At 40.6% G+C, this 15,166-nt stretch overlaps 1 protein-coding gene across 2 annotated transcripts in view; it reads left to right on the top strand.

The window, feature by feature from the left end:
- Positions 1–12,835, top strand: part of USP9X (ubiquitin specific peptidase 9 X-linked) — a 101,163-nt gene extending 88,328 nt beyond the window's left edge. Inside the window, exons 40-45 of one of the 2 annotated variants that reach the window (XM_084201478.1) lie at positions 98–318; positions 1,365–1,453; positions 2,793–2,949; positions 3,327–3,539; positions 3,980–4,075; positions 5,502–12,835. In XM_084201478.1, coding sequence (XP_084057604.1) covers positions 98–318; positions 1,365–1,453; positions 2,793–2,949; positions 3,327–3,539; positions 3,980–4,075; positions 5,502–5,636 — 911 coding nt within the window. In that variant the 3' untranslated portion in view covers positions 5,637–12,835. The remainder of the gene's footprint in view (positions 1–97; positions 319–1,364; positions 1,454–2,792; positions 2,950–3,326; positions 3,540–3,979; positions 4,076–5,501) is intronic. The other variant, XM_084201477.1, reaches the window with a different exon arrangement.
- The last annotated feature ends 2,331 nt before the right edge of the window (positions 12,836–15,166 follow it).

Below are 15,166 nucleotides of genomic sequence, written 5' to 3'. Positions count from 1 at the left end.
CTGTGTTTTTTTGATGAGTTATACCAGTTTATATTTTGGGGTGTCTACACTGAAGGTCCTTCAGCACCTTTTAATCTGTAATAACTGTTTGTTCCAGGTAATCCCCCACTTGCCAACCCTTATGGTGATCCTAATTTATCTCAACCTATAATGGCACTTCAGCAGAACGTAGCAGACATTCTGTTTGTGAGAACTAGTTATGTAAAGAAAATTATTGAAGATTGCAGCAACTCTGAAGAGACCATCAAGTTGCTTCGTTTCTGCTGTTGGGAGAATCCTCAGTTCTCTTCCACAGTCCTCAGTGAACTACTTTGGCAGGTAAAAATAAAAAGCTAGGAGAAAGATGGGAATAAAAATAGGAATTATTCTGTATTTATATATAAGAATGTTGTATTAAATACTGAAGGGGTGCTTGATAAATAAATTCCCTCAAGATAGCATCCTCTGTCAGTATTTACAGTCTTAGGTCTGTACATCACATTGGAGTACTTTGGGAAGTGCTTTATGAATTTAGGGAAGTGCTCAACCTTTAACAAGTCAGGAATGATGTGTTAAGGGTGGAAAGTAGACTGAGGTGGTCTTTGTGTATTTCAAGAGCATCTGCTAAAGCTTTCTGTCATTATTCATAAAAGAGATTGATAGGTGACATGAGAAGTTGGAATAATTTCCTAAGATCGCCCTTGTATTTAGTTCAAGTATGTTTGTTAAGTAAGGTTTTTTACAAGTCTGAAGAACGTTTTTGGCTTCAGACTCAGCAAAGAATCTTTGACACTCTCTTACATTTCCATTGTAATTTCTGTAAGGGCAGTTACACTTTTCCACTTCAAATAAAATTCTTTACTTCTGCTAGCCCCTCTTTATATTTGCATATTTTTTTTTCATATAACATGACATTTTTCTGTGTCCCTTTGTTTGACACTTGAAAGATTCATAATGCAAATCACTTTATTGATATTTTGCTAGCCATGTATTTTACCTTTTAGGATAACCTGTGAAAACAAGCTTTGTACACATTGCCTAAAAGTGGCAAGATCAGTGAAAAGTGCCATTTTAAAATTTTTCTTTTCTAAAGGTATTTTTTAAGGTACTGCCTTCAGCATATCATGCTTCAGATCAACTGTGTCAGAAAATCATAAAGAGACTTTTTTCCTTTACAGAACCTCTGTATTTAAAAACAAATCAAATTAAATTGCAACCCGCAAAATTCCTGACACAACCAACACTTTGTAGAAAGGAAGTATTGTATCTAGAAATATCCTTTGAATTACAGTGCACTTCAAATGAATTGTGTTCTTGTATTTCACTGTGTAAGCTGCCTGCCTCAAGAAATGCTTTCTTGTGTTCTCTGCACTTTCACTTTTTAGGTTGCATATTCGTATACATATGAGCTTCGACCTTATTTGGATTTGCTTCTGCAAATCCTGTTAATTGAGGACTCTTGGCAAACTCACAGGTCAGTATTTACCTGTCCTTTTATAATTCAGTATTGTTCTGTACAAATTGTTTTTCCAGTGGTTCTGTTGCTAATCTTTTCAATAGGTTTGTTTTAAGTAGGTATGAAATCAAAATTCACAAATAAAGCAATTTTCTGTGTTTTTATCTAAAATTTTAAGATAAGTACAATTTTTCATATTAAAAATATTACCATAGAGAAGTTTGCTATAAAGCCAAGATTTCTCACATACAGGAGAATGAGCTGTTTAGGTTAAACTCAGGTTAAACTTCCCTGTGAAATGCTCAGATTGAGTCATAGAAATGTCCCCTTGAGGTGGGTCAGCAACAGCCTGGGCTTGCTCAGGAGTGCACCAGATGTAGGAGTGGTACCAAGACATACATGAAGTGTGAATGTGGGAGAAAATCATATTTCACATTTAGGTATTCTGTGTATGATCTGACCCTGGGCAGTGTGCATCCCTTGGGGCAGCTTGTCCTCTGGTACTGCAAGATCACTGCTGCTGGCCCTTGGCATCAGACCCACTCTCTTAAATTTCCCTTGATTTGACAGGTTCAAGTGCCAGGTTTGGAGTGGTGCAAGTGCTATTAAATTAAATTAGCTGAAGTAAAGCTCATCATTGCTTTACAGATGGAGCCTGGGCTGATGGCTGCCAGGGCTGTGAGGAAAGAGGGCAGTTGCTTTGCATGGCAGAGTGTAGCTCTTTGAGACACCAGTGTGGGTTCTGTGCCCCATCTCACAAAGCCAAAAGTGTATCAGTTCTCAGTTTTTGCACAGTTTCAGGATAGCCATTAATTCCTCTGCCCCCTTCTATAGCAGAAGGCACAGAAACTGGGCTTAGTTTGAGGGAATGCCCAAGTCCCCTGTCCCATGCACAGATATATGTACCACTCATTCCCCTTCAGGGGAGCTGCATGTAAAAGGGCATCTTTGAGAAGCATAACTGAGTGTAAGTAACCATTCTTTTGAGGGTTTAACTGTTCCAATTCTGTAAGGACCTACTTGGTTAACAGGGCTGATTTGTAAATGCAGTAGATACTTCAGTAATAAAGTTGCACTGTTAAAGTTGATTACTCTGACTAAAATTAATCATAATTATATTTTTTTTATATACCTTGTTCAGTTATGTTTTTAGCATGTTTTGTAATTTTTAAACTAAGTTATATATATGACATGTCAGGTTAATTTTCTGATTTTAAAAAAACCTTTCTGACCAACACCAGAAGTCAGAATATCAACTGTCCCTTTTTTAATTACATTGTATATAGAGCCTTAATTCAAATGTTAAAACTCTTTAACTCTTAATGTTTTGTTGTTGTTCTGGTTTGTTTTTTCCTAGGATTCACAATGCACTTAAGGGAATCCCAGATGACAGAGATGGACTCTTTGACACCATTCAGCGCTCGAAGAATCATTACCAGAAAAGAGCTTACCAGTGTATAAAGTGCATGGTAGCTCTCTTCAGCAACTGCCCTGTAGCTTACCAGATCCTTCAGGTGATACCTTTTATTCTGTTTCTTGCTGCTTTTTTCCCATTTCTGTGTTTAGTAAAACCCAAAACAAACCCCACCATTATTCAGTTTTTAACACCTCAATTAAAATACAACTTCTAGGGACAGCTCATTTGAACTTTCTATATGAGAAGGTTAAATCTGGTTAAATTCACACTAATTTGCAGCTGTGATGCAGCTGCAAATTGCAGACTTCATTTCAAATTTAAAGTTTTCTTTGGAGAAAAAAGGATATTTGTGACTCCTTTAAACAGCAGCAGACAGGTTGGTGATTTCTGACAGCTGATGTATGGGAAGGGAAAAATGCTTCTGTTTTCAAGAACACAGGAAATAGTTGTGAATTGTTCATTTTCCATCTGCAGAGCAATGGAGATTTGAAGAGAAAATGGACCTGGGCAGTGGAATGGCTTGGAGACGAGCTGGAGCGTAGACCATACACTGGCAATCCCCAATACACCTACAATAACTGGTCTCCACCAATACAGAGCAATGAAACATCAAATGGCTACTTCCTAGAGAGGTCACACAGTGCTAGAATGACTCTTGCAAAGGCTTGTGAACTCTGCCCAGAGGAGGTAAAGAATTAATTTGACTTTCAATTAAAAAATAAAGTGCTTTTGTAAATAATTAACCTTAGCAACAGTCTCCACTCGTTTAAGAGGTAATACATTTCATATGTACTTTATAAGTATGGAACTAGGTTTTTATTTTTCACTTTTTATTACTGTTCCTGTAGACATCTGTCACTTAGAGAATTAGCAGTATAAAATTGAAATTGACCATTTGAAGTAGATTATGAATGGATCTGTATTTCCAGTAATACATTGATAGAGGGAATTTTTATTTATTACAATATAAGCTATAGGTGACTGAGTGGGGTGGAATTTTTCTGTGAATGTCTAAAACATGACTCTAGCATGTCTGAAACAATCATTTCCACAGAGGGTTAGTTTGGGCTAGAATAATTGTAATATGTTTTTAAAAAGTAAATTAAATGGGTTGTTTCAAACTTTAGGAACCAGATGATCCTGATGCCCCAGATGAACATGAGTCTTCTCCACCTGAAGATGCCCCACTGTATCCCCATTCACCTGGTTCCCAGTATCAACAGGTAAGACCTCTGAGTTGAACTATTTATTCAGAGTTTCAAGTTAGCATTTATGGTGACTTAAATTATAGGCATTTAGCCAGAAGCATGTTATTGTCCAGTACCATGTTTGGAGGAATAAAGGTACAGCTCCATTTCAGCAGCAGCAGTTTCACCATCAGAGCTTCAGGTGGGAATTTTATCAGATCAGGGATTAATCATCCACAGAAAGAGCAGAGAGATTGATGTGATCACAGCTTAGTGCATACTGAATTTGATTTTGTTATATTTATTGACATTGATAATATTTTGTGAGCTGCTTTCTTGTTTTCAAATATAAAATGATGTCTCAAGGCCTGAATTTGGATAAGTGGATGGCTTTTGGAGAAAAGCAGATGGCTTTGTGGCCATGTAACTTGTGCTATGAACAGTGATCTGTAAATTTTAAGTACATATAAAATCCAAATTGTTTTTATGTTAAATGGCTGCTTTGTTAATACTTTCCAGTGGAAAGCCAGATCTGGAAGAAATCATAACTAGGGTCTTATTGAATTGACTAAATTAGGGGATCCCTCACTTAGTTGCCATATTTTGTTCCAATTCATTTTGTATATTCCAAATCTGCTAATTTAATTTCCTTTCCTGCCCAAATCCATTTTCCCCTCCATCTTGCTTTCCTTATTTGATGTTCTCAGCAGAACAGTTGGTAAGTCATGCAGATTTTCCCACTCCTTCCTGAGCTCCCGAGTTCAGACACATTCCGTAACCTCACCATTGCCCTTGTCATGTGTTCACTTTCTTGCAAGAGATAGCATTTCTCACTAACACACACCCAATCCTCAAACTCTTGGTTTCTCCACAAACTCTGCAAAACAGTAGATAAATGAGGTGGTTTTGTTTGCCAGATCTGTGTGAGACTTTTTAAATTTGAGCAGAGCATTTGCAGAAAACTGCTGGTCTAGATTTCGTTCAGTTCTGTAACATTGAGATTTCCCCCTTAAAAGTTAAAGTATGCTGCATAAATACAGGTTTGCTTTTTCCATTGTTTTAGGGAAAAAAGTCAAGCTGTTGAATCTGTTAGTAAAATATGTGCACAGTGTAATGTGGCAGCACGTAGGCAACCTCTCTTGGTCTCCTTTTTTCCTTTCTTGCTGCTTTTGCTTTGCATGTAACTGTTTGTGATTCAAAAGCTGAGATTACTGTTTCAACTGATCCTTTTATCTTTACAAGTTGAAAGTTTGTTTCCCTTGTGTGTAAATTGGAAGGTAAGTGACAGGTGTGACTCAGAGGAATGAAGCATCTGGGATGTGTGTTCAAATGATGTAGGTAAACGAGAAATTGGTGTGCTTGAGGATACTTCCCTATGGTCTGAGTGGAAGGGGGGAAAGCAGGGAGTCAGGAGACAGCCCAGAGGGTTAAATCCCTTTGAAATGTGTGTGCTTTGTTGCAGAATAACCACGTGCATGGACAGCCATATACGGGCCCGGCAGCACATCATATGAACAACCCTCAGCGAACTGGCCAACGAGCACAAGAAAACTACGAAGGCAGCGAAGAAGTTTCCCCGCCTCAGACAAAAGATTAGTGAAATGCACATTATCAATTAACTTGCTCCATCAAGACTGTGCACCCAGGCCTTACAGTCCAACTTTTCTCTGTGTCTGGCTAATATTTAAAACTAGAAAAACTATTCCTAATCAACATGGAGTGGAGAGTCTATTCACTGTCTTATCTGCAGAAAATTGCTGTCAATATATAACCCGCCTGCAGTGGAAAGTGTATAGTGTTTTGTAATAAATGGCCTGATGCTAATGTGTAAATGGCAAAGGTGTATATAGTATATTAATGTTTGACTGTTAATTCTTGAGCAAGAAACATTTTTTTTTGTCTTGATGAGACTCACAGATCTACAAAAACAAAAAAATAATTTCTTGATATATCTGCTGCGCTCTGCAACCAGTGTTGCCTGCCTCATGGCAGTTGGATCAACTCCTTTACGAAAAAGCCTATCCATGTCAACCACAAAAATAGTTTCATGTTAATTCTTTGCCACTGGAGTCGATTTTACTATGAGCAACGTAATGGCTGGTAACCTTTTAATTATTTGGTTGATGTGGAAAATTGGTGATGTAACATTGTTTCTAGATCTTTTTTCATTGCCTTTTTCATTCTGGTATTAGGTTAATCACTTTGAAGCTATAGTTATGCTGTAACATTTAGCATGGCTTCACACCAAGTTAGTGTAGCCAATGAGGGGAAAAAAAAAAAAAAAACAAGTGTGACAGCAGTTGTCCCAATGTGACAACTGTATTGCTCAGAACCTTTTCTTCTTACACCTAGACTATAAAATGGGGAGGGAAAATGTGACAAACAAGTGGTTTTCAGTTTCACATATGTTCCTCACATCTGATGTTTGACAGTTCTCTCTCTGGGTGGGATAAAGAACACTTAGTTTTCAGTAATAGGAATTTAAAAGATTTAAAACAAATATGCAAAAATTTGCTATGCCAGGATGCCTGGAGCATAATAGACTGTATTTGGTGTGCTTGTTTTGTTTCTTTGGTAGAGCTTATTAGATAAACTTCTAACACTTTCCTTCTACTGCATCCCAGTGAAGTGGAAGTCAACAAAATCACAGAGTACTTGTGAGTGCCACTGCACCAAGTTAACTTGCTGGTTTTCTGCTCGTTCACAGTTCTACTTGAAAGCGAGAATTGTCTTAGCTCTTTATCCATTATACAGAAAATCTTAACATTAGAAGCAGGGTTTAAATATAAAAGAAACTACTGGTTAGTCAAATACAATTCTGAGGTATCTCTATTCCAGAATAAACATTTGTTTAAAGACTTAAAGAAACGCATCAGTAAATACTGTATTTAAATGAAAATTGGTAACTTGAATGTGTGTAATTTTTTTGGAACCTGTCTAAAAACCAAATACCCCTGCAAAACAGATACAGCCCACCCTATACTATTTAAATATTTTGCTGTTTTATTTTATAGAAATTATTTTGCTGAATTCACAAATAGAATTTGATTTAAGAAGAATGTTTTGTCCTGTGGTGTGTGTTGTTTTTTGGGGTTTTGTTTTTTAATGGACTGCACAGAAAGGTGAATTCTGTGCAGTGGCACTATGCTGAATTCTGGAACAACAGTCACAATGAGATTCTGTGCACAAAAAAAAAAAAATTGGCCCTCAAGAATAAAATAATCAGGACAATTACACTGTAAAAGTTTCTTAATGTGATTTATCTTGTACTTTTGTATGTTTTTATATATACATATATATATTTAAGAGCACAAGCTTGATGGTGTTTTTTACAAATGAGTTGATAGAAACAAAAGCTGCTTATCAAATTAAAGGTCTGTAGTTTTGAAATGAACAATGGGAAATTCAATCCAAGTGCATTCTTAGGCATTTAGTGCAACAAGGGAGAGACACAGAAGATTTTTGAATATGCTGTGTAGCGATGATCACTTTTATGCTTCCATGTTTTTCCTAGTGCTCAAGTTAATTCAGATTTTCTTCATAGTTTTTTAGTAATCCCATTTTACCTGGATTTAGTAAATTTGGATAACGTGTTCCCATTTATGTTTGGGGATGCTTGTTGGAGGTTTTAACTACAAAAATTCTACCCTGAGTTCTCAAGTTGAAATATTTATTTGGACCAGTAATTGTTAAACACGCTATCTCAGAGGCGATTATTACGTATTTTGTACTATATAGGTAAAATATATAATGTGCTAGTTCAGCCTTGCCAAATGTGTTTGCTTTTAATAGTGCAATGATTGTAGAGACATGTCAAACCTGTGACACTTTAAGGCTGTGGCTTTCTCCAGCCATACCCAGCCCTGCCCCAGAATTGGGAATGGCTGCAGTGGCAGTTGTTTTCCAGGCAGCAAACTGAGGATTTTGTGCATCTTTGTGACATGAAGAAGGGTAAACCCATATTGTTTGCTGCAGCTGTTGCTTTTTAAACAGGCAGCTCCAGTGTAAGCTGCAATGTTTTCTTCACTCTGGGCAAAACCATTTTGAATAGTACTTCTTAACAAATACTGTACAAGCAAAAAGTTTGATATGCACGTTTCTGTCGCAGCATTTTGGCAGGTGACTTCAGGCGATGCACCTGGCAATACCTCGTTGGTGATGGCACACTCTAAAGCAGTACCCCTCAAAGTGCCTAAAGATTGAATTCCCCCATCACTGATTTCAGTCCTGTTTTCTGTTTAGAACAGTTTCTAGGGAATCTCTGGTCTTCCATAAAACAAGCCAATAAATAGTAAAGCAATTCCTCGTGTTCTTGGCAGTGTAACGTGGAATACATAGAAACTGAAAATCCATAGGTGATGTTGAGTCAGGGTTAGTGTGTAGTTTGACCTTGGGGGAAATCCATAACCTTACTGAGCAGAATTTCTCCATCTTGTACATTTGGATTGTGGTTGTTTAGTGACTAAATTCAGCTTTTAACACTTGCTACTGTCAGTGTTAAAAAATAGTACAGCCATATATAAAAAGAATTCAGTCACTGTTTGTGTATCAGTAAATGTACTATGTTTTGGTCACAGAGTTGGTCACCTGCACCTGTGTTACCCCTTTGACAAGAAGGAGATGGCTCAGGGTTCTGTCAAAGCTTGTTTGTCCTGCAGGACCCAAACTTGTGGGAATGGACAAGCAGAACAGGACTCTGCTTGACTTGGAATTTTTCACATTATTTTCCCAGCTGAGTACAAGCTCTGAAAATTTGAGTTTTCTGTTTTTCAAGCTTGTGTATCTTGCTGAAATCCAGCCAGAAAGAAATGAAATTCCCCCACTGACATTTCTTTTTTTCATTTTTCTGAGTGGAACTTTAGACAACATGAGAGATTTGTCTTATCATATTTGCTATTATGCCTTCTCGGCCACTCTGTTGTGCCTAGCTTGTGTGTTTTGGCATATGTATCATGAAAAAGCACTTACAGTTCCAAAACTTCCTGTATATTTCCTGAGATCCAGGAGAGAATGAGATTAGCCATTCTGCCAAAGTTAAAATGGGCAAAAATTGGCTGCTGTAGCAATTTACTTCATTTTTGATTTCAATAAATTTTGTCTACCTCTTAAGTCTTTTGCCAGAAATGAATAGGCTGATGAGCTGTGTCAGGGCAAAGTGGCTCCATGTTTTTGTTGGTGTGAGTTCCAGTTACTGGGCATTGCAGGGAAGCTTTCAGTGCAATGAATTTAACTAAAAATAAAGTTAAAGACTGACTGTATAAATTAGAGAAGTGGCATGTTGGGAAATTAGCAGAGTAACCAATTAAGTACTTAAATATCTTAGTTAAACCTTGTTAGCCCAGACTTTCAAATCCACATTGAAAGCAAATTCTCCCCCCGTGACAAAGGACACACCTTTATTTTTGGGAGGGTGAGATGCTGATGCCAACCTCACATTTCTTAGGACAGGTGTGGGAGTTTCCCATTTGTGGCTCTGCTCCAGCACAGCGCAATCAGAGTAACAGTGATTTTGGCTCTCTATCTGCTTACTTTTCATGCCCTCCATCACGTTCATGATACCACTCTCCCACAGCCATGAGGTCTTGGGAATTAAATCTGCACCTGCCTTGCCTAGAGCCAGAGAGAAGAGGCGTTCTGGGAGCAGTAGGAAGTGTCTTGTACAAACCACGTGCTGCACCATGGTGCTGCAGTGGCAAAGGCAAACTGGAGGGATCCCAGCTGCTTCCTCCTGCAGGATTCCTGCTCTCCTTGCAGAGGGTGTGGTGGGGAAGGTGACACCAAGCTGCTCTTTGGAGCTCAGTGCATTCTATCCTGGCTGGCAGCTGGGGTCACAGTGAGCTCTGTGTGTCCTCTGTGCCGTTCCAGGGTGTCCCTGTCCCTGCCTCCCAGTGGGGTTGCCATGTCAGCACAGTCATTTGGCTGACACTTGCCCTCCCATCCAGACTGCAGGAAGGGCTTTAACCCAGCCTGAGCACTGTCACTTTTCACACTGGAACTTCCTAAGGTTCTTACCATAAATTTCCTTTTATTTCTAAGGTGTAAAGGTCTCCCCTGGGCTTTAAGTGTCCAGTAACCATTCCTGTGTCATTTATTCACAAGAGCAAGTGCACAGCCCCCCCCTGCAGTGTCTGTTAGGGGTAGGCTGTGTCTGGAAGTGTGTTGACAAGAGATTCCAGCCATTAAATTCAGACCTCCTCATCCTGCACTCTGATTTTCTAATGCAAGTTGTGGTGGATCCATGGATTTCTGCAGCATTGGTGCGAGTTCAGTTGATTTCAGCACTGTAAGAGTGGAAGCTGGTGATATGTTGGGGTCAAGCCAGCTCAGTCAGCGGGTGGCACAGAAGACAGAGCTCTTGTTTGCAGACAAATCAAAACAAGCATGGGGGAACCAGTTTCTGAAGGAGAAAAACACTCCTGAATAAGGGCTAACTTTTAATCAGATTTTTAAATACCCAACTCTGTATTTTTTAGCTTTAGAACTCCTTGAAGCCACTTTTTGATAATAAAACTGACCTACAGGCTGTTTCCTTGGAAGAATTTAATATAGCCTTAAATCATAGCAGCACAATTCTGAAATGACAGGGTCATTGTTCAGTGGTCAAAATAATGTGCAAAAAAAGGTCTTCTAGTTTTTAACCATTAGATAACCTTGAGTAATGAAAACAAGAGGAAAAAGGTTCCATGACTTCATCCACAATCTGACCATAGCAAAACATCCAGTGCAGGAAAATAAGATCATTCCCTTCTCTGTTTCTATAGTATTCAAAATGTCTGATAATGTTAATTTTTGTTCTTAATTTGCAACTGCTGTTCCAGTAAGTTGGTGTATTTTGCCCAAAGTGGTGTGAGCTGCACAGTCTGCATTTGCAGTGATGTCCCCTTTAGTCCACACCATAGCAAAATGTTTAAATGTTTGGTTTTCCCCTATAAGCTGTTCCCTGATCCACATTTCTGTTGTGTTGTGCTGTTCCTGTTTTTATACAATGCCCAGGGCTGGATGAATGCTTTCCAAGTGTGGTTTCACCTGAGCCATTAAGTGAGCAGTTCTGTTCCTTTGCTGTAGTGACACCTCTGTAGGTGCAGCTTTTAAAGGTATTATTGGCCTTTTTTGTAGCTTTATTTATTGAAATGCTGCTCAGTTCTTGTCCCCCACTCTTAAATTCCTGTCCATCGTTTCTTGTGATTCTTTCTTACAGAGTTTTTCACTCTGAATCGCAAGGATCATTTTTATATTCAGTATTTTTGTATTCTCTTGGAATCAAATCCCTTCACTTGCCATGATGTTTGTTTACCTCCTGTTTTTACCCACACCTGCTGTCCTGCTGTTTGCTGCTGCAAGAAAAAAAGCCCAAAAAACTCCACATTTGCCAGGCAGCCTGGAGCCTTTCACAGTGCAGTAGCAGCAGCCACAGCCTTGACCAGGTGGGCTTTGTCATCTCTTAAATCTTCTCATTTATGTGGGATAGGAAAGCTTTGTGCTACTGATGGCAGTCTGGAATTCTAATAGCTTGTAGCTTACTGGTTTTCTTTGGTTGGTTGTTGTTTGGGGTATTTTTCCCTTAATTTTCTATATTGAACCATTATTCTACAGGTGAATAAAAGCAGTAGTTTTTGCTGGAATCTACTCTGGAAAAGAAGGCAGATTGAAATGTTGGACACTTAATATACTTGATTGTATTTAAATATCTGGTAGGTGCTTTAAAGTCCTCAGAAGGTCTTCTGGAAGCATATTCCAAAGCTTAGAAATGTGAAGATTAGTTCTTCAGGACTTACTGATACTCACCAATTCTATCTGCCTGCCCTGTGCATGACTGAGGACGGGTGAAATAGCAGAAATGGGGATGTTTTGCTGAAGGGAGAGGTCATGCTGTGTGCAATCCCTGGGGAGCTGGAGCTGTGCTTTGCCTGGCCCCACACACCCCTCTGGCAGCAGCTGCTGAGCCTTTGTGTGAGACCTGTCCTGAACCACAGGGCTCCCCGGGCACCAGGAGCTGCTCCGAGCAGCACCTTCAGATTAAGTAGCATGTAAAGCATTTTCTATTCTTCTTCTTCTCCAAGATCTGTACCGAGTCTCATCCTCTGAGCAAATGAAGGCAGGGAGGGGCTGAGCGAGGGCCTTGGCAAGCTGCTTCTGTGAATCCTTTCTACCTCTTGTCGTTCATTGCCGGGAGCGGCTCCGGCCGAGCGAGAGCTGCCCCGGGCCAGGCCGAGGTGCACAAAGACCTGGTGGGGCTGTTTGCTGGGCAGGCACCGCAGTCCTGCCTCCCTGGGGATACATGGAATCGGTTGGGGGACCTGTGTTTGCATCCAAGTGAAGGAGCTGGTGTTTTTCAGGTGGCACCGTGAGGACTCTCAAACGCTTCTCAGCCTCCCGTGTGAAGTAGCATCAAATCCTCTCACAATTAATGTTCAAATTACGCAGCGATCGCAGGGAGGGACTTGGTTTTCCAGCTGTGTTGGTGAGGGTTTAGAAAGGGAGATGTGGGAATGTGAAAAGCCAGGATTCTGCAGATCAACCCAGGTGTTAATCTAGAACAAAGAAATGTTACTGATTGCTACTGTGGTTGTGTGTAAGACTGAAATGCTGAAAGAGAACTGTAACCCTCCCACTCCGAGTCTGAGAGAGACCTGGCATTGGCATTCTGAACACTTCTGCAACCTGAACCAAAAACCTGCTGTGGGAATGTAGACTTACCATAGAGCTGTGGAAGAAAACTTCAATCGTGTCACTTCTCTCGGTCTTCAGAGCAGTCAACATGGTTTTGATGTAGGTTTTAGATTATGTATATATAAATCTGATTGAAGTACCAACAGCAAACCGTAAATAAAATGTGGACTTAATTGAAGAATGGGCTAGTGGAGGCCTCTTGTGTTGATTTTATTAAAATACAATATAACCAAGTTGTTGGTGGAAACTCACTGTGATGAAGACAGGGAAGTAAAGCTGGAGTTGAGGTTTGCTGCTGCCTCTGCACCTCCTGTAGCACCCCCAGAGTGGTTTGATGGTGCTGTGGTGGCTGGAGACAAACTGGGAACGCTCCTGGCATCACCTTCGTGCCTGTGAGGGCCAGAGGCTCTGGGAGTGGCAGCTGCTCCAGGGACAGTGTCCTGTCACATTCCAGGCCAAGAGGAGCTGGTGCAGCTGCTGGGGAGCTGCTGTGACCCCTGTGCCTGCCACGTGCCCCTTGCTTTGCTCTGCCAGAGCAAGGGCCATCTCCCAAAGGAATGTGAGGTGGGTCCAATGGAGAGCTACTGGAAACCTCTGGTTCCCCAAGTGTGCTCTTGAAGATATGCAAATGAAAGTGGAAAACAGTTGCAAATTTCTGGGAATTTGTGGTACTAACATGAAATAAAAAAACAATTTAAAAAGGACATTATGGAAGCAGGTGACACAAAAGGTTCCAGCTTGGCATGAGGAAGAACTTCTTCACAGTGAAGTTGGCAGAGCTCTGGAACAGCTGTGGAGTCTCCCTTTCTGGAGACATTCCAGAGCCACCTGGATGCACTCCTGTGTCACCTGCTCCAGGTGACCCTGCCTTGGCAGGGGGATGGACTGGGTGATCTCCAGGGCTCCCTCCATCCCTGACACTCCTGTGATTCTGTAACACCTGAGTTTATCCTTGGTCTGTTCAGTCGATGTTGCCCATCTGAGTGGACGTGAGTGTGAATTGTCTGGACATCGACATGGTGGCAAAACTGAGAATTTAGGGTACACTCTGGATGTATCCCAACAGATCACTGGGGGTGGGGGGTTGCTGCAAACTGGGAGAAGAAAGCTTTTGATGAAAACAGCAAAAATGTGAAACAACTCCCACAAATGTTTCTGTTCTCACATTTCTCTCTGAGAATCTGTTAATGCCACAGGACAAAAAAAGCCATTTTTTAATTTAACCTCTGTGGAGGCTGTAAAGATTTATTGATCACCTGACTCCCTGAAACCTTTTAGAATTTGGGCTCCTGTGGTTTTTACATTAGCTGAAAATACAGCCCGAAGCATTTCCCTTGGATTTGATAGATACTTACCTGGTAACTTCAGCATAACAGTTGGGATCATTATCTTGCTGCTGGAGCTTGTTTCCCTCTCTTCTTTCTGCAGAAACTCCCTGCATGGGTTTGCTCTGGCCTTTTTTCACCTCACACTGTTTCCTTGCATCTCCCTCTGCAGTTCTTCCCTGCCTGCAGCAGTGTGGAGCCGACTGTGGGTCCTCCAGAGCTGCTCCCCTTTCTGCTTGCTCAGGGCTGGGCAGTCAGGGTGGGAGTGGTGCCCTGGAAAGCCCCGGGGCAGTGACCCTCCAGGTGAAGGGACCCTCCCTGCTGCTTCCCTGACACCCCCGCCAGGGGACAGTGATGCTAATGAGGGTTCTCTTACCGGGAAGGAGTTTGTGATCTTTGTCCATCTTTAGGTAGCACTTGGTACTTCTCAACACACCCTTAAAAAAGTGTAAAGAAAATGCTGTTTGCTCTTTCAGTAGATGGAAATTTGAAGCCCTTCTAAAGGAAGGCTTTAATGCCTCACTGGTACGTATCTTTTTCGTTTTTTTAATTTAATTTTTTTCTTTCAGCAGACAAAGCCATAAACTGGAAATAACCTCTGAGAATTCTGCAGGAACACTTAACATATTTATTTAAAACTGTTTGCTTCATTTCAAGATTTCTGGAACTGTGCTAATCTTTATGTGAGGGGGTTTAATAATACAATGATAATCATTATTATTGTTGTTTTACTAAGGAGCATGGCTTTGGTTTTTAAGCTTGACTGTATCTATAGTAGCTCATGTCTTCTGTGCAGTATTGGGGTTGGGAACTGAGATTCTCCTCCATGAAGTGAAGTATCCTGGACATAAACCATACAAGCAAATCGACTGGGTATTCTGTCATGCTGCTAAAACAGTTGGTTTGAGCAGGAGGTTGCTGATTATGATACACAATTAAAGCATAATTACAACACATTACATAATTACTTCCACAGCAGGGGGGGCTGGAACTGGATGATTTTCCAGACCCTTTCAGCCCCAAACCAGCCTGTGATTCCATACAATGAGCAGTGGGGGTAGCAGGAGGGAAGGAGCCGTGTGCTTTCTACCGAACCTGGTTTGCCTTGATTTTGCTTCATTTACATTTGAAA

This window comes from Fringilla coelebs, assembly GCF_963513975.1.
Source record: "Fringilla coelebs genome assembly, chromosome: 2".
Lineage (NCBI taxonomy): Eukaryota > Metazoa > Chordata > Aves > Passeriformes > Fringillidae > Fringilla > Fringilla coelebs.
Note: the sequence above shows the minus strand (reverse complement) of the source record. Positions and strands in the feature narration are given on the sequence as shown.